Source organism: Camponotus floridanus, unplaced genomic scaffold (genome assembly GCF_003227725.1).
Source record: "Camponotus floridanus strain SB8 unplaced genomic scaffold, Cflo_v7.5 scaffold39, whole genome shotgun sequence".
NCBI classification, from domain to species: Eukaryota; Metazoa; Arthropoda; class Insecta; order Hymenoptera; family Formicidae; genus Camponotus; species Camponotus floridanus.
This window is the reverse complement of record NW_020229536.1, coordinates 202,584-222,381: the sequence shown is the minus strand read 5'-3', so window position 1 is coordinate 222,381 and position 19,798 is coordinate 202,584. Positions and strand designations below refer to the sequence as shown.

At 37.4% G+C, this 19,798-nt stretch overlaps 1 protein-coding gene across 13 annotated transcripts in view; it reads right to left on the bottom strand.

The window, feature by feature from the left end:
* Nucleotides 1–19,798, bottom strand: part of LOC105248038 (thyrotroph embryonic factor) — a 67,531-nt gene that overhangs the window by 3,684 nt on the left and 44,049 nt on the right. For 5 of the 13 annotated variants that reach the window (XM_025411262.1, XM_025411263.1, XM_025411266.1 and 2 more), the window contains 4 exons: nt 2,558–2,703; nt 1,071–1,308; nt 395–543; nt 99–236 (listed from right to left, as the gene is read on the bottom strand). In XM_025411262.1, the coding sequence (XP_025267047.1) occupies nt 99–236; nt 395–543; nt 1,071–1,308; nt 2,558–2,703 (671 nt within the window). The remainder of the gene's footprint in view (nt 1–98; nt 237–394; nt 544–1,070; nt 1,309–2,557; nt 2,704–19,798) is intronic. The other 8 variants (XM_025411264.1, XM_025411268.1, XM_025411269.1 and 5 more) reach the window with 3 other exon arrangements.

The window sequence follows — 19,798 nt, the reverse complement described above, 5'->3', positions numbered from 1 at the left end:
GAAACAGTTGAAGTGACCATATTTTTTTCCACTTCAATGAAAGAGCTCAGCGAAGAGAAACACCGTAGGTGGTTTCGAATTTCCGTGAGAAAACTCACCTCTTTCTCGAGGAAGCCGGCCCTGAGTGCTATCTGGTTCTCCTTCATGCGGCGCGCGTCTCGCGATCGTTTCGCTGCCATGTTGTTCTTCCTACGACGCGCCCAGTATTTGTCATCCTTCAAGTCATCCGGAACGAACTGCGGCCGCAAACGGAAGCGAGAGAGAAAGAGAATATAAGAATGTTCGTATCCAATTATGTCGCGAGAAATCGTATCGTTCGAGATGCGAATTCGAATTTATCGGGAAAACAACCGATATGAAACAACGAAAGAATAGCGCGCCAATGGAAGCTCACCTGTTTCCGCGATTTCTTGATCATAGGTTGAGGTTTGAGCTCCTCGTCGGAGAAGGCCCGGGTACGTGGATCGAAGTCTCGCCCCGATGAGGCCATCGAGAGCGCTACAAGAGACAAGCCATATTGTATTCGTGACGAGTCCTCGGAATCTATCGCGCGGAAGAGGAACAATCGACAATGTCGACGTTAGTCTACATTTGCTTTCGTGTACTCGACAAGCACGTTATCGCGATACAGATTCTGAGATAGCGTGTATTTCTTTTCTTTCTCCCTTTTTAAGAATTATGATTACATCAGTATCTCGTTTCGCTATACTTTTCTTCCATCACTCTATTTATATGGTTTGTTTACTCTCGATACAAACGTCATGACTTTCTGTCTATCCCTCATTTATTTTATGCTCGTGCAATTAATTTTATTTTTCTTATTTTTATATATATTATCAAGCATATTCATTCTTCTCGAGAGTGTTCTAGATATTTTTCGATAAATAAATTAATAATACATAACAAAAAATATTAAAAATTATGCAAAAAATATATAAATATAAATATAAATATATAAATATATTTTTTGGAATTATATATATGAAGTCGCATGAACACTTCTCAGGATCTCGATATCGCGAGCGACGGCTACGACGAGAGAACAATAAGAGAGCAAATTTTTTACTTACTGGAATCCGCGGGAGAGGGTGGGTTCAGGGTGTCTGGCGAACAGCATTCGCTCGGCGATGGTGACCTCTCGCGTTTAGTGACTGGTTCCAAGTGGAGACCCGCTGGTCCCTGGTGTCCGGCGGCCTCGGTATTGTTGATTTTATGGAGCTGGCTACCCTGCATGGCACCTTGTCCACCACCAGCCACGCCGTCGACGGGAATACCGTTTTCGGAAAGAAACTCGTCGAGATCGACGTACTATTAACAATAATTCGAGATGTTATTTCCGAGATGGTTTCTCGGAATTTTATCAATTTTAAGCAGGGCCTATATCTCTTACATTCCTAGATAAGTTTGGATAGATTTTAAATCGGTACTATGATTAACGAGAATTCAACAATGTCTTTTACATTAACTTTAAGAATTGAGAATTGTCTATTAAAATGCACACTCGGATAATATTTTGCCTAAATACTTTAAAGATAAAGTTTATAAAAAGTTAATACGAATAGGAAAATTATGCCTGCATTCAGTGTAACGTGTTGTCATTTTTCGAAAAAAATACTTGGTATCATTAGAAACTTTTGTGACAGTAATGAATAAAAATTGCAATATTTTTTTGCGAAAAATATTTTCGCATTCTCCGTCTTTATTTTGCACGTTTACGATTTTGCTGTATTTCTTTATTGAAATTTAAGCGGCGTGTCGCAACGGAAGGAATGGTGAAAGTTGGCGAAAGGTTTATAAAGAATTTCATGCTTTTCCGAAATTTGCGTTATTCATATTTTGCAAACAAATGTTTTAATCATTGAAATATTTTGATATAAATTAAGGCAACATAAATGAAAACATTTATATAATGTTACATCTAATTGAAATTGTAAAAAACATTATTGTTGATGAGATAGATAAATTTTTTTTTATTCGAGAATTTAGAAAATCATAATTTTTTAACTTTAATTTTTTTCAATTATTTAGATAATTTTGCTAAAGATAATAATGGAAAAAATAGCAAAGAATAGCCGAAACTTCTCTTCTCGATTCCGCCGAAGCATAACGGAGAAAGCGGCCGCTATCGTCACGATTGCATAGCGGCTTAATATTCGGTTTCCCGGTTTCTCGATCCAGGAAAGCGAATTATAACGGAGTAAGTGTTACAACGGGGCGATGCAGTGGTCCGCTACATCGGTTTCTACATTCTATTACGTAGCGTGTACACATACAACAATTTCCGGAATATATGAAGTTCACAAACTACATCTTCGAAACTGACGATATTTAGAGAAAATCTTACAGATCCACGCAAGTAATTTGAACGCATTAAAAATATCCGTGTAAATGGTGAACATGAGTTTGAAAAGAATATGGAAATCATTAGTCATCGATAAATAGTTAATAGATCAAGTCAAGAGTTATAATAAACAATCAGTTTCGTTTTCAATTTTCGGAATTTTGGGGTTAGATTCAGCCAAATTGAAGGCTTACCGTGTCGCACCTTTATACATACATGGTTTAATACCTTCAGGTCGGCATCATAGGGCAGACTTTTGTCCCAGAGAGTTGGCCCGAGGAAGGCGGCCTGCGCTTCCACGTTGCCCCAAAGTTCGCCATCGGCATCCTTCTTTTCCTCTGGTCCATCTTTGCCCTGTTTCCCTGAAAATTGAATTTCAATTCTATTAATTCTAACGATATTTAATTTTAATTATATATAATACAATATCTCATAAAATGTAGAAAATAAATTCGGGCAACATAAATGAGGCACATACACACACACTCATAAATAATGTAAATATCAAAACTTGAATTGTCAAATAGATTGGATATATACATAATTAGTGAGATTTTATTTTTTTACTGCACAAATTTGATGGTATCTTTTTGAAAAGAATGAAAGGATTTCACAATTTTTAAGCCACTAACTCTTTATTTTTACGAATCGAATCGGCATTTTATGTAAAAATCTGTTCTACTTTTGCGAGAAATTACGTTCACATGAGTATTTAAATCACGAAGAATTCATGATATACCGTTAAAAACTTTTAACGATATATGCTGACTATATTAAGAATGCTATTGACAGCAGTCTGTAGACTCTACATTATTCTCTTGCTTTTGTAATGCATTCTTCCCCAAAATTCTTTCGGTATATGATATACATAATACATTTTTCTTAAAATTCGAGACTTGTCCTGCAATGTAATGACGAGTTTTAACCATCTTGCAGATTTGTTTTTAGCATTCCTTCTATATCTTTAGTATTCCTTTACAAAGAAGAGCGAGTTTAAATTTATGCTAAATATTACCGAGAATTATACGAATTATATTTATAGAAGAATTTTTGAAATCTAATAAGCATTTTGTAAAAAATATGATTTCTTAAAAATATATCTGAGTTTTCTATTATTTAATCGACAACGTTGCCGTTGTATCAATTTTTTATCACATTTCTTACAACTGATTCTGAAATTCTTCGCGGAAAAAACGAGGAAGAAGAGTATAAAGATAGTCGGTAGCCTTGAAGATGCTCATCCAAAAATAGTTAGCTAACCAGAACCATCATCTTTCATCTTCTTTTCTTTATCCTTTTTTCTCTTTATCCTTTCGTTCTTTCAGGATATTATTATATCAATTATTCTTAATAACTGCATTTAGTTATTAATAGTTGCATCGAAAAAATAATCGTGAAGTAACTATCACGTCGTGTGTATTTTTCAACTTTGCGTGAATAAGATTTGACAAAATTGTTTGATCACTTAGATTCGTGTTTCTACTTCGAGAGTCTGGGGAGTGTTCGGGTCGGCTGTCAAGGCTATGAGAACATGCTTTGTCACGTAATGATGTGTGTTAATTGCTGAGACATCGAATGGAAATAACAAAGATGACGTTACGATGACGATAATAATTATAGTGATGATGGTGATGATGATAATTATAACGATATCAATAATCTATAACAATAATAATGCTAATCGCTAACTATATTTGATAGCAAACACAATTAGATAGTGATAAAAATATGCTACGAGAAATGAATAAAATTCATAGATTTCGAGTACAAGTTGTCAAGCGATTCCGTTCGGTTCGAAAAAATCGGTCAAACTGTACATTTTTTTTCGAGCTATACGTCGAGTAAAAATATCCTCGTATAGTGTGAAGTAACTTCATTCGACGGTATGCTAATTCTCGCCACCTCGCTACCTTTTCGCTTCAGTTCACGGAATATCAGCTTCGCTCTCGCGCATACGCTTCGCCGAGGTTTGCGGTTTCTGGCGTGCCAATGCGCTCTATTCAACTATTGTTGCAGTCGTGCCTGTAAATTCAAGGCTACACTCACAATACCCGCGTCCTGTCGCGACAAGTGTGCAAATATACATTTGCGCAACATCGCGATGGATTTAGGATACGCGACATGAAACTTTTCTTTTTCAAAAAGCTAACAAGATCCTTGACTAGATTGGCAAGTTGTCGCATATCGAGATATCTTTTCGATTTTAACGAGAGTGTGATAAACTGAGGACCCTTTGATCGAAAATAATCGATGACGAGCATCGATCCGAGAGAAACAAGGGGAGCGAGATCGCGATCGAGCCGCGCCTATTGCTGCTCTCGTAGCGTCGCCTTAGGTGCTTCCGACCGAGATTTCTATGCAGCGTGTACGCTGGCTAAACAACTAAACAACGGCAGTCCGTAATTTGGTTCAAGGCTGACTCGTCGGCCGACCGACTAGCTCCGCGGAATTAATCTCGTGTTGCGGGACAGCACCGTCGAGCGAACGGGCAGGAAGAGGGGAAGGGGGAGGGACAGCGTGTCTCGTTCGATGGCGCGTCGGGTACGATGTAATCGTGGCGGGGGATCGGGGGGGATCTTCCTGATTTTATCCATTCATTCACCGAGAACTGCATTTCCGTACTCTCTGTCCGTCTCTTTCTCTCTCTTTCTCACTCTCTCTCTCTCTCTCTTGTGCTCGCGTCCCCATTTGTCCCTCGTTTGTTTACAATGGTCGACCCTTGGCAATAGGCAACTACTATCACTATGCACGCGGTAGCGGAAATATGCAATTTCTATGCAGACTCGGCGCGAGTATGCGTATCCTAGAATCTTTCTTTTTCGCAAACTTTATATGCTTAGTATTTATGTAAACGATTTATTTTTGTAACGCGAACCCAAGGCAGGTTACATTTAAATTAATACATATTCAATGAAATGTTTATTTTGCTTATTTGATCGTTTTACATCGTCAAAAAATCTGATTTATTTTTTCGTTCACTTTCCTTCGTTTTACTTGAATTCTGTTTGATTTATTAATTTTTCGAATTAATATTAATATTCTATTAATTATAGCACTTTCAAAGAGATAGAGAGGAAAAAGAAATCGCATTTATCTATACAAGAGTTAATAACAATTTACATATTTATTATTGCGCGTTATTATATCTTATCAGAATATGTGTATGTATGTAATTATAAATTAAAAAAAGAATGTTAAATAAATGCATTATTTAATTCTTGGCGATTTTATTCGTAAGAGAAATTAATTATTATTTTATAAATTACAAATAATTTTACCGTATATTTCCACTTTCATATTTAATAATAATTCCCATCTGTACATAAATTTAATAAATTTATATACATATATGTTAAGTAATCATATAAGAAATAATTATAGACGTAAATGATAATTATACGACTATTAAACATCAAGATATGTAAAAGACTTGAAAGTTTCATTGACATTACTAACGTTTATTTGCGCAAACGTGCAACGCGAATTAGCCTCTAACGCGGTCAAGACAGTTGCATTTTGTTAATTGCACCAATAGATAAAAGTCGCGAAGATAACGAAGTTAATTACAGCGGACATAAACACGCTTATATCGCACATGTTCCACTTCTTGACTTGGAGATATTTATATACTGGACTATAGTACATGACAGTAAAATAATTTTTCATTCAAGTTAACGGATATATAACGTTCACTTGCCAATATTTCGTGCGAACTAAAAATCATCAAATAGAAAATCAGAGTCTTGATGAGATGCGTAAGAACGTTAGAGTCTCCGAGGTGTGTAGCTATTACACAAACGTGACATTGAAAAAGAAATTTACCACGTCTCTCCTCGCGACGATCTCTCGGCAATCTCCGGGAATGATAGATCGGCTAATAAATCGTCGAGACTTAAACGCTGCTGAAATGTTGAAAACAATAAACCCGTTGCAATACGAGCGGAAAATTGCTTCGTTATTTAGATAGTCGCCTTGGTAATTCGCTCTTAAGATTATGCTTACGGTGAAGGTGACAAAACCGCATCGCATCGCTACGGTCTACCGCACATCTATATCTGTCGTCGCGAGTTTATCGATTTTCGCGAACGCACGTTACATCATTGCTCGCGACTCAAAATTTCAGTTTCACTCCTCGACTTTCTCGATCTTGCTATCTTTTTAAACAATTTGCCTTTCGCGGAGCAATATTCATATGGATGACGCTGAAGGATGTATAAGTCGAGTTCGGAAATCGTTCTTGCTCTTATTCTTTTTTTCCCAAAGTCGCCGTCCAATATCGTTCCTCGTTTATGTAATCGACGACACGCGAATGTCTAGGCAGGGGAACACGCAAGGGTGTCTCGCGAATATTTTTTCTGGCCACACTCCTGTCTTCTTTCTCGAGAAACTCTCGATATAATGACTATAACTCGTCAACGCCTAAATGTACTTCTCTCAGAGTACCAATTCATTTTACCAGTGCCATAAACGATGGCTGGGCTCGAGAACGTTTTAGAAAATCGAGGTGGAGATCGACTCGCTTGCGTGAAGATACGCTTTGATTCGTTATCGATTTAGATGCGATGTTATAAACTTTCATTCCGAGCTCGTTAGTTTGAGATGAAGCTGGAAACGTCGATTGTACCACAAAGAGCAATGGTTCCCTGCTACAATGAACACGCCGTCGATAAACCTTTCTCAATCAATCGAATCTACGACACAATAGCTCATGGGATAGGCTGCCCGGTCCAAAATAACCATTAACCAAGGCCGCAGGAAACCTTCTCCAAACAAATGCGATTGTTTAGCCATCGCCGACTTCGCTGCCGTCGCGACTCCATCGTTGCGATCTATTTCCGCGATTGAAATCGCGAGATAGTCGTTTATAACATTATAAACATTTCACCGCAGCCAAGCTAATCAGATTCAGATTTTAAAAGATGGAATTCTATCAACCGGAATCGTGAAATAATTTTTTCAAAAAACGTACACGTAAATGTTTTATAACATGATTATTTTCTACATTTTTGAGAGATTAATTTTAAATTTTGAAAGAAAATACGATTTGCAGATATATCAGGGAAATAAAAAAAAATCAAAGGACTCGAGAGAAATTTAAAATAGATTTTTAAAGTTACATAATTTATTCCATATAATTTAATTATAGTCTTTATCGATCCTCTGTGAAGGAAAATAATAAATAAACTCGGTGGATGGTCGACGAGCGGAATGTCAAGTTCTGAGACAGTACTTTCTTGCGGTCAACTATACTCGGAAAGGAAAATCAAAAGGCAACGCGACGCGGAATACGCGATAAACGAGAGGGACTTGACTTACGATCTGTAAATCTCGCGCCGCGCGTTGTCAGTACTCGGATGATTTGTGCGTGCGGTAAGCCGCTATCATCCCTTTTGACGTATGGCTCGTATAACCGGCATTAACTTAGATTCTATTAGATGAAGGCTTGGTACACCCTGCCCGCAATTGTGAGGTACACCCGATATATCGTGCGGTGAAATTGCACGGATGAAAATTCGGAGTAGCTCGTTATCACAACCGACTGCTTTGCTCTTCCGTCCGTGTCTTTCATACATCATAAAAGAAAGAATATGAATAGTTTATCAAATTTAGATAACTTCTCTCTTTCTCTCTCTCTCTCTCTCTCTCTCTTGAAGCAATTAATCTGTAGCATTAAAGTATTCGCGCAATGAGTATCATCGGAATGCCGGAAGCGAGGCAATCGTTTCTTTTTCTTCCTTCCTTCTAGAAACACTTTCTCCTTTCGAGCACGCTCTAATTAGCTTCGGTCTTCTCTAATTATAGGCGCGCGCATATGATGATTACACACGGAAAGAGAAAGAAATTACGGCGAAAGACGTCACACACTACGTCTTTGTAACACGATGAATAATTGTATCTTCCGCGCGCGTAACATAATTATTATTTTCATCCCGAAAATTATATGTTTATGCGTGCGCTATATATAGCGCCTGTAATCATATTGTATTGTTATTACGCTGTTTATACAGGCCTTTCCCATCACAAATTTCCCATATAGCGACAACATTTTCTCCACAAGGGACATTTCCTCGTTCGGCGTGAATCTTCACTCGTATAAATAAAACACACCTACGTTCTAGGCGACCAAAAGACGCGTTTCCTAGAAAGTTAACCTACCGCCTTGCTGCGTCGGCTTTGCACAATGGCGCATACGTTTATCGGCCTTATCTCTAAGCCGTTGCATAGAGAAGCGCCTCGTGAAAATGCAAGCGAGACTTACAGTCCGGGAGTCTCGTATATTTTCTTAGATTTCCACCATACGCGACGTTATCTCTTGTTCCGACGCGACCTCGTTATTCCTTTCGTTATTTTTTAGGCGCGACCAAAGTGACTCATAGTTTTCTCTCACAATTTTCACCGGATACCAGAAAGCACGATCTTGAGTAATTTTATCCATTGAATTTGATTCTCTGCGCGCGAGCGATTTTGATTACAAGAAATTATTTCTTCGATTTGACTCGCACATAAATGCGCGAAGACGAAAGAGAATAAAAAATAAATAAACGAAAAAATGAATGTGAGAAAATATTTGGTGTAATATTAAATATAGTAATAATATGAAATAATAAATGTTATACATATGAAGAGAGAGTGTCACATAATATGATACACATGTATTCATAACCTCATGAAAAGTGCAACAGGCGATTTTCTGCGAAACCATTAAAGACATTAAAGAATCCTTTGAATTCTCACGTGCAAAAATCTGAAAGGTCGCACACGTGCATACAGGTGCAAACGTGCGTGTAGCGGTCAAATGGCTAAACCGATTGTAACGATCAATAATGTGTCAGATCATCGTCGCCTTTAGCGTTAAGAGAAACGATGTATTTCATTAACGCAAGTAATAAAATAATCATTGCGTTCGCCGATAAAAATGATGATGACGTGCGAAATTATTGAATTAATTATCGAATAATTGCCAAGGAATCGTTAATATCTTATCATTTCTCTTTTTTTCGATTTCTTTTGCAATTTATAAGCAAATATATATTAGAAATTTGAAATATGACACAAGTTTTTTTGAATATTTTTGATGAAAATGTAAAACTGTTCTCACATATATGTATGCGCGGTAGAGAGTGTATAAATAATCTGTATAAATTTCCTAAGTATATAAATATTAATTTTCACAAGCTTCGTTCTATTATATTTCGAAATCTATTAGAGTGAAAAACTATAAAAAATATTTCGTATTCCTACTTTCTCCTTCTTTCGATTCATCATTGATATTTCGAAACCTTGCGTCCTACGACGATTTACCTTGTTATACATACATTGATCGAACGCGAGAGAGGAAACAAGAATCGCGGACCGTGGATGTACGTACATACAACAAGTATTACGATTGCATGTAACGAACTAGCACGCAGTGAGCCACGAAGTCGTCCTTGGCCGCTCCTTCTAATGCGGCTAGACCTCTTAGAAATGCTCGTTTCCTATCGCTCGTCAAATAAAGCTCGCGCAACAAGAACGAGGCAGAAGCACACGCGAGATTCTTCAAGTTCTAAAATCGCAACTTTTTACAACTTTTTACATTAATCCAACTTTAATTGAAACGGAGCCCTGCAAAATAATTATGATAATAATAAAATTAGAGAAAGATACATAGACACTTAAATATATTATAATTTTCTTGCAAGTTTTCGGGAATACCTCGAATATTCTCGACACTTTCACCGCGCATATTCGAGGTATTCCCGAAAACTTGCGAGAAAATTATAATATATTTAAATGTCTATGTATCTTTCTCTAATTTTATTATTATCACAATTATTTTGCCGGGCTCCGTTTGTGGGATTCACCTGCCGTCTGTAATAATCCTGGTCGTTTCGATGCAACACGAGGCCCTCCGCAGTGACTTAACGTACGTATATAATAAGCGTAATTAACAAGTTGAAAATCTCGATTTCTTCGAGGAATGTCAGAGGGCAACGTTTGCGCGAAGTAACGTTGTAAATAAACATCAGTAAGAGAGGAAGAGTTTTACGGGCGTGAAAATACCGCGTTTGCATTTAACGAATACAACTGTGCGGGGATTTAAAGCCGCATCCGTGTAAATTCTCTCGAACGCGCGAACGTGCATACGCACGTGCGTGTATAATTTAAAGGATTCGCGTCGTGGAATTAAACGGCGTTGAGACGATCGTAAAATACGCCTCGCGCCTCGGTTTATTGTATCGATATTTCTACAATCGCGAAATGATTCATAGCTATGCAAAAAATAAATTTTCTTTATTCCGCTTTTAGAAAATCTTGTGAAAATAAATCATTTTATTAACGTATCTATAAAACGACACCCATTCATCTTTGTAAATTATCGCGCGTCTATAAAAAATGGAGAAACAGAAATATCGAAAAATATACGCAAGCATTTTTGTTCGGTTACCAATGTAAACATTCGCCGCTTGCTACAATGATTAAGGTCGAAATGAAAATATACCCCCGAGAGTGGGGGTCAAATACAAATGAGGGTCGTAATATATTTAGTAAGTCATTCGTGAGTCATTGTTCGTTGAAGAAGGATCGTGTAAGAATCGGTCGTTTCTTAATCTTAACCGTGCCTCGAGAGAGACAAGCTCGTCTAGTAAAGAGTGAAACTAGGCTCGCTAGTTATCCGCATAACACGAAAGAGAGTGAAAGAGGTTTTCGCTTTCGTTGAAGCGGCCTCCTCTCCTCGCTTCCTCGAGCACGACGTAGAACGCAGCGATCTCTTTCGTGCGTTTCCTCTTTACCTGGTGACCTACTCTGCGATAGATGACAACGTGAGTCGACCTGCTGTGTGTCTGCCAGGTAAAATACATTAATATTTATTAATTACATATACTATATAGCTCGCGCGTGTTCCAAATTAAATCGAAATATATATTAAAGAGATATATATTCATTAAAAATTGAAGGATGCATTTGAAATCGAAGGAAATTTTTCATTTACAAACACGTTCTAATCGCGTTTTAAGCGATTAGAAACTGAAAGGCTTCTTGCGAATTAGAATTGCAAATATGAAATAGAAACTTATTTATTGAATGAATAAAGATCGCGATCTCATGAATGTTCGCATCGCGACTGTCAGCTATAACCGAGTTTTCTAGTTTTATCTGTGCGACTCTGTCGAGTGAAACAGTGTGAAACAGTGAATGATATCACATACTAATCTAGATCACAATACGTCATCCACGCACCGTGAGAGCAGACGTTCGTAACGACCTGTACCGGAAATGGTGAGCCGGATTACGAATGCGATTCGCTCTTTTGTATCTGCGCGAGTTCTTGATTAACCATTTCCTAATACATGACGCTCTATATCCTATCATTATCGCGAAGGTTTTTTTTACGTATCTATAAGATATGTAAAAAATTGTGGGGCTTCCTTGTGGGACGAAAACTTTCTCGAAGAAAATGATCTAATTTCCGGGCAGTAGTCAAACAATAACCAGAAAAAAATCGGTGCTCAGACGAATCTTAGGGAAAAGAGACGGTTCTGCTCGTCCAATCAGATCGATGGAAAGATCGGTCACGCGGGAGGAAACGCCTAGAATCGGTTAAGATCGCGGAAGCACAGCCGCGCAAACTGTTTGCGTTTTCTCCCCTCCCAATCTAGCTTTCACCCTTTCCTTCACGCTCACGGCGATACTTCCTGTCTGCGTTATGCTGTTGCTATATCGCGATAGCGACGATCTATACCTTCCTAATCTTTGAAAAAGGAATAAAAACACATCGAATTAGTATCGAATTAGTATCGAAACGATTTTGCGGAAGACGGATATATTAAAAGTAAAATATCATGCGATTAAATGTAAAAAATAATAACATATTTTAACGAAAAAATAATATTTTAAGGACATTAATAGCTTAAATTAAAGCATTGTTTGTTTAGATATTTGTTAAATATTTTATATTGCTTTTCATAATGCTTTTTTCTCACGAAACGATTTTTATATCTGCAAAACGATCGATTTTTCCTAATGAAATTTTTTATTTATTTTTTTTTATTTATGCCTTTACTTATCACTGTAGTCGAATAATTCTTTTTCTCGTTTTCGTTCGCCTTTTTGTTTTCTCCGTACAGGTGTTTTAAATGGTACCTTGATTAGAAAGTACGTGGGCGTATTTACGATGATTGCCGGTTCGATAATCTTGCCATAGAAAGTTTCCTGACTGTATTTTCCGCCGCGCCGAACGTGCTGAACGTTAGCATTTAATTTAAAAAGGATCTGGACAAGATTTATAACTATACGCTTGTAGATATACATTATGCGTGCAATAAACGTTCGCCGGAATGTCTTCCGCATTAAGTATACGCCCTGATATATTTGTATATCTTTATACTCGATACTTTAACGGAGAATATATTTCTTCAGACATTCCCCTCTGAGAAATGAGCAAATCGCAGTCGCACGATCCGGCTGAAAGTAATAAATAATTAAAGCGAGAAATTAAAGGGGAATCTTTCTCGCGGCGCGAAAATACGAGAATCTGTAAATTTAACAAAAGTATTCATATTTATAGGAAACCGATACATACATCGCGAGAACATATTTGAATCTGTATTCGACTGTATCTCTTTTACGATCTCTCCCATGTTCAGTAACTGGTTTTCGAAAGGTGCGCGTGTCCTTCAGGGACGCGGAATCGCGCCTCGTCCTTGGCCATGGAACATGGCCGTCGTAAGTCTGCTTGTAACACGTGTGCATGCGTGTATACTGATCCTTTTAGGTAATTCTTAACCGTTACGTTCCACGTAATCGACGTAATACGTTCCATCGTGCGTCTCTCATTCTGTTTGTTCATAATTCGCATCGACTGCAAACTTGCGATTGTGTAATATCTTGCATCGGAAAGTCGAGTTGTTTAAAATCGCTGAACGCTACTGGCGAAAAAATTAACGACAATTCTAAAGTATCAATAATTTTCGAACTTGTAAATGAGACACTCTCGCATGCGTTAATCGTCGGGACCTGAGGAATTTTGCTTTCTAGGAAAAGGTGCCTCGATCAGTCGATCAAGTGTATCGAGAACACGGCCATCGATGGTAGCAATCGGTGCTGACATCGCTGGCATGGATATCTCGTCTGTGCATGAACGAAAGTGAAAGGCCATATTTTTTTCTCTGTCAATACGTAGTTTTACAGCTTTCGAACACGCGCTCCGCGAGCGTTGTTTTTTAATAACATCGAACGGCGTTTCTTATTTAGCCTTTAACCCCACGTGTGCATACGCGATGTACAGATTTCCTTCGCCTCTCTCCGTCTCTTACCTATTTTATTATTATCCGCGTATTTGTTGTACAAAAGCAGAAAGATTGTGTATGTACATATATATATATATATATATATATATATATATATATATATGTGAATTGATTTCTGCACAAATAATATTTATGATCACCGCTGATATAAATTTGCATCTTCATCGGATGTTAATAATAGAGCATGAGGAAACGCGCAAGCATAATTAACGTTGATAATGATGCAGCATGATCGAGAAGTTAACTACGATTACACCTTCCAAGCTTTGCGAATTAATGTGCGGGATTCAAATGCATATATTGTAGCATAACCATCTTTTATTATAATCGAAGGAATCGATGTGTGAGAGCGTTCAATTAAATATACTATGTTTCCTCTCTTTGAAGCGCAACGTGATTATTTCGTTTCCCGATGACTGATCGGAGGAGGCAAACACGTATGTAACCTTGACAGTGTACCGCGTGATTCGCTTCTCTTTTTCTCCGTGTATATAACAAGCAGGTTGTGCATCTCGATTATCGATGTGTCCCTCGATCGGTCGTTGTGTACACAACACGATTAGGTAATTGTTGGGTAACGAGAAGCGCGCGCGCGGGCGAAAGTTACGCGGAAGCTGACCCGGGGCAATGCGCTTGACCGCATTTCGCTAAATATAGGATCTTCCAATTATCTTTCGATATTTTCACCCGGTATCTCTCGAGAAGGCGGAAGTAGAAATAGATAAATAGGACGGAAATAGATTGATATGATATGCACGCAACATGATACGAGATTAATGCGATGCAAATTGCAAAGATTGTTTGTGTCGACGGGACAATGTTTGCAGTTTGCCTCGCATTAATCTTGTCCCTCTCTTTTCTCTTACTTGGAAGTAAATAAAAAATAAATTAAGTAATGAAGAAAAAACAAAAATATTAAATAAAATAAAAAAATATTAAAATAAAAAATATCGAGCAAAACACGATTAATTGAAAGCGATAAAGCGTATATAAGTACGATATTAAAGAAGTTCTGTTTTTCGGCGTCTCTCGTGAAAAATTTCATCTTCTGCTACGACAAAATTGAAGACACACTTGATTGCGCGTTAACGATGCAAATTAGCCGCGCGCGCGTTGCACGCTCCCCGAGCCAATTAAATTATACGGATCGATCCCGGGAGAAAGTCCACGAGAGACGACGCGGTTTTTTAACGAAAGGAATCCACGATGTGGAGTACAAAGTCAACGAAGCGACGCCACTTTATTCGCGTGTTCATTCGTCTAGATACATAGAACGCGCGTTATAGTATTATGCGCGCTAGTGTCGGCGCGCGTTCAGGAAGCCGCGGCTATAATTTTACAGATCATTTCCCCGCGAGTACACGCAATTCTCCTGAAAATTACAAGGCTACGACGAAGAGGACAGCAACTCGTCGCATATACAATACACACCAGCCCTCCTTCTCGCGCACGTGTGCGCACACGTGTCCCCACGCGCTACTTCCGGTACACACGACTCCTATGAAAGATGCACGCGGAAGCCGTGGTTGGTGAGGGTTGCTTCGCGCGATTACTGTTATTAATCGACAAACACGTGGAAGTCGTGACATAAGTGTCGCATTCGACGGTGTTTTTCCCTCGAAGGAAAGTCATGGAATTTGCGCGCACTCGATCAAGCGTTTAATCGCAAAATTGTATTGTTTATTTGGCAAGCAACCGTACACTTGCGGAATTTAAACACGTAGACATAAACTCTGATTTCAAGAGAATTATTGGTCTATTAAAAGATTATACTTTTAACAGTAAATTGCAAAAAAATACTTTTAATAAAAAAGTTTTAATTATGATATTTATTAGTTACCTTTTTTATTATATTTAAATTATTAAACAATTATAAAACTGCAAAAAATAAAACTGATCTCAAACAAAGTTTCTCTTACCAATATAAAAAAATTAATTTATATTTTTATTTCTTTAGTAATTGGGGATCATCGTTTCATTGAATAGATTAATCATATTTTCTTAGCGTATAATTTCTTTTACAAGAATTTGTAAACGCAATGTTGTGTCGCCGATTCAGGGCGATGGATCTCTGGCATTTATCGCGACTTCTCTCGCAGCCCGGAAGCCAGCTGAGCGATCGCTCGGTTCCCCAGAGGGGAAAGTGGCTCGAGCAACTTTCACTTGCTGGCAAGCCAGACCACCGCTTCGCGAATAGTGCTATGACAAGGGCCCTGAGCATTGTATCGTGTATGCGGACAGAAAAAAGCTCGTTTGCGTGTCGCAACGCAATAATTTTGCGCAATTAAATGCATAGTAAGGAACTTGTATCTCTTATTACCTTAAACGGAACAATATTTTAATTGTAACAATATTTTTATTTTTATTATATATATATACAATTTTTACTAGCGAATTTTAAAAAATTACACGTTCACAAGATGACTTTTTAAGCATTCATTCAAATAAATCTGTCATGTTTTATTCTTGTCCTCAAGTTTGCGTCTCATCGACAATCGACTAAAGTGAGAAAGTGCACTAGCATGTTCGCTTTAATTCACTAAGAGACCAAAGAAACCGTAATGAATGTGGACAAACGCTAAAGACCAATTCGTGCGGAACATTATTACACACTACATTATTACACACTACATTTATGGGTGAGTTATCGCGATCTCGTAAAATTTTCTTTCATTGTAAAATAGTTTATACCTCTTGCAGTTTATCAAACTAATAGGCAAGTAGTTTTTGCGAGTGTATTTTAAATAGAGAAACTTTTTACGCGAGTACAATATACCTGGTGTAATTATAGAATCAATTAAGCCGCGTTTTTTTAAAAATATTTAAAGCTATTCAGCTCAATAGGATGCTTTATATGGCAAATTTATCGATCTGTTTGCTCGCAATACAATCGTATGCGTGCGTGTGCCCAGAGAAATCAGATTGTACAAGGATGAAAGAGAAATTCACGCTCGTAGCGGAACAGAAGGAGGGCGCAAGTTTATTAAAGAACGAGGAAAAGAGAAAGAGAAGTCGAAAGGAATAAGCAGGAGGGGGCACAAGCCAGGAAGAGTTTTACCAGGTCTTTCCTTCTTCTGTACTTCTGCCCCTACTCGCGGTAGAGCGTTTCTTTTTTTCCCTTTCTCACGCGTGTAAAACTCACGGAAACGAGTCGAGTTTGCCACTTGATGCGTGTTTGTGGCGCACGCATATGCCATGTGTAACCCGTAAATATGACGTATTATCTATGGATCTAGGAAACATGGAGCTGACGTCTAATAAAGCACATTTCAGAGCGAACAATACGAATTTTATTCTGAATTGTTTAAAGATTTTAAATTAGTTGGTTTAATCGAATTAATTAATATCACAAATATATTGCCACGATAATTTAGATTTAAGTTTAATAAATTGAAAATTTATGCATTGCATTAATTGGATTGATCGTGAGTGCTACAAACTCAAGTGTATTATTATACGTCGAACTCAAATATAATTTCTATCGTTTTTGAAGCGATCGCAAGAAGAATCTATGAGTGGTTTTACTTTAACCCGCTGCTAGAAAGACCCGATGCATTTACGACGCTCGTTGACTCGAACGAAGTTGACCTAGTCAGGCACCCGCCGACCGTCTAATCTAAAATTAATTCCTAACAGCTGCTGCCGACTAATGTGCGTGTATCGCACATCCACGCTTATTCTGCCAACTTTTATTATTTTCATGCCATGTCAAGGCCGCATTCCGCTTCTCTCCTCGGCTTTTGCGACGGCGAAGCAGTGAGAAAAAAAAATGCAGCGACCGGAAGAAGGGAAAGGAGGAAGTGTTGAAAATACGCGCGCGTGTTAATTACGCGCACCTTATTGCCGCGAGTGCGATAGTAATTGATTTCGTTTACGAAGAAAAACGTAATATATTTCTCACCTGCTGCCCGATGTTAGAGTCTTCGTTTCTAGTTTGAGCTTGCGTAAAATTTCCGTTTCCACTTCAAAGTAATTATGCCACTTATCTAACATTCAAATTATATTTCGAGAGATCGAATCGACAAATATCGATTTTTATTATGCAAAATATTTATTGACTCGTCTGAAAATCGAGATTTCTCATCTTTATACAAATTAAACTGTCGTTGTGACGTTGAGGGTATTTTCTTATTGTTGCGTCCCGATCGTGTTCAAGGCGCATCGAGTCGCTCGCAATAATTACCTTTCGCTCAATAATCGACCTCTTATCTCACCTGGCGCTCCACCAGGATATGCAATTTATTGCGACAATAATTGACAATTACCGCTTCTTTTATTTGATAGAGTATACGGCGAGATCGAGACGGTATCGGCGCTATATAAGGTCGATTTTAATTGATTCGACTCGTTCGTCATGAGACACCTTTAATTGAGATGCCGTACAAGGCGGATAATTAAGATATGCCAATTATTTCTCTCGATAGCCCCTGGAAATCTTTCCCCTTTCGCTTCGACTAGACCACCCTGCGACGAGATTCGTATTTATTCATAAAATGAGGGAATTAGTGGGCACTTTAGAATAATTGGACGCGCCTTCAATGTATAAACAGCCGCGAAGAATTATTCGACAATATTTTAAATTATATTTGTTTATTTATAACAGTTTTATTAATGATATTAGATGCATCTGGATTTATTCCACAAATCGCTATAAAAAAACGAATCTTTTTATCGCGAGTGGATCGAAATAAAATTATTAAAATTCACGTTAGAAATGTAGCTTCGTAATGAAGGTTTTTTTTTTTGGAAAAAGTTTCCTCACTGAATATTCTTGAAATGCGTAGTTCCGGGATTGAATCAGAAAAAAAGGGATTTCACAAGAGTGGACCCCATATATATCGTTGGCAACGGGTCAGCATATCTAACGGACAACAACTTTCTCATTGCTGTGCCGAAAAGTACGAGCCCACGTGCCACTTGGAGAAAGGAGGCCATCCAAATGTCAGCCCTGCATAACGGCGTCTCGAATACACATCTCGCGTACGGGGTAAAAGTTTCAACGATGACTCGCTAAGAATCGTACCTTGATCAAATTTGATAAATTTTGTATCGATAGAGAAGACTTGATTCGTGAAATGAGTGAAAATCGATACGCTCAAAGTGTGGCAAATGCATAAGAGTGAAATAGAGATCCGTATGACCCAACTTATCTATCGAGATCGATAAAATTGTCGATTTATAAAATCATAAAAAAAAGAAAGAAAAACAATCAAACATGTGCGAAATTTCCCAGCAATGAAAGATTAACTTATCCAGTTCCTTCCTTCTGTTACTTCGTATCTTTGGAAAGCTGTGCAAACAGCCATGCTCAATCGTGCACATTTCCTTCATTAATAACCAGAGTCAAGTAAATACAAAAAAAAAACCGATTAGAAGGAGAAACTGGATAGTATAAGATCTGGAACGTGGAAAATCATCTCGTTGTAGACTTCCGTGTTTCAGTTTGTAAATATATAGATGTAATAGCGGGATACGATAATAACAATTCTTTCTTTCGTAGTGAAACCAAAAATGAATACAAAACAAAATGATTGTTCCAATCTTATAACGGTTATGTAGCGATAATGTAGGTAAAGAATAATATAAATCGTCCTTCTTCCGGATGCCTCGCATTGTACCTTTTCGATTTAAGCAATGATTGTGACATTCGGAAAGTGGAAAGTCTTGGCATGACCATGCTTTCAAAGAACGCACTGTATCCTCGATTTCGATATTCTTATACATCAGTATGAAGTTCTTAACCATCATTTACATTTCTCTCTGGATTCTTTGAAAAAGAGAGAGCTTTTTTTTCTTCATTAACTTAAATAGCTGTCGGTTATCATTAGTTTGATGCCATGTTTGATATATATTATTTCTATCTTTGAAAATTATAATTTAATACTGTTATATTATATATTTTATTTAGAATAATAACGATGACAAGTAAATTATTAAATAATTTTTATTTAATTTATTAAATAAAAAACTAAATAAATTATTAAATAAATATTATGTTAATTGATGAAATACGTAAAAGATTGGATTCTAGATCAAAGGCATTAAATATAAAAATATATAATATACAGCCAAAATATTAAAACCTTTTTAAAAGAGATAAAAAATTCATTTGAAATAAATTGAAAAGTAAAACTCTTCTCATTTATCTAGACATCAGAAACTTGAT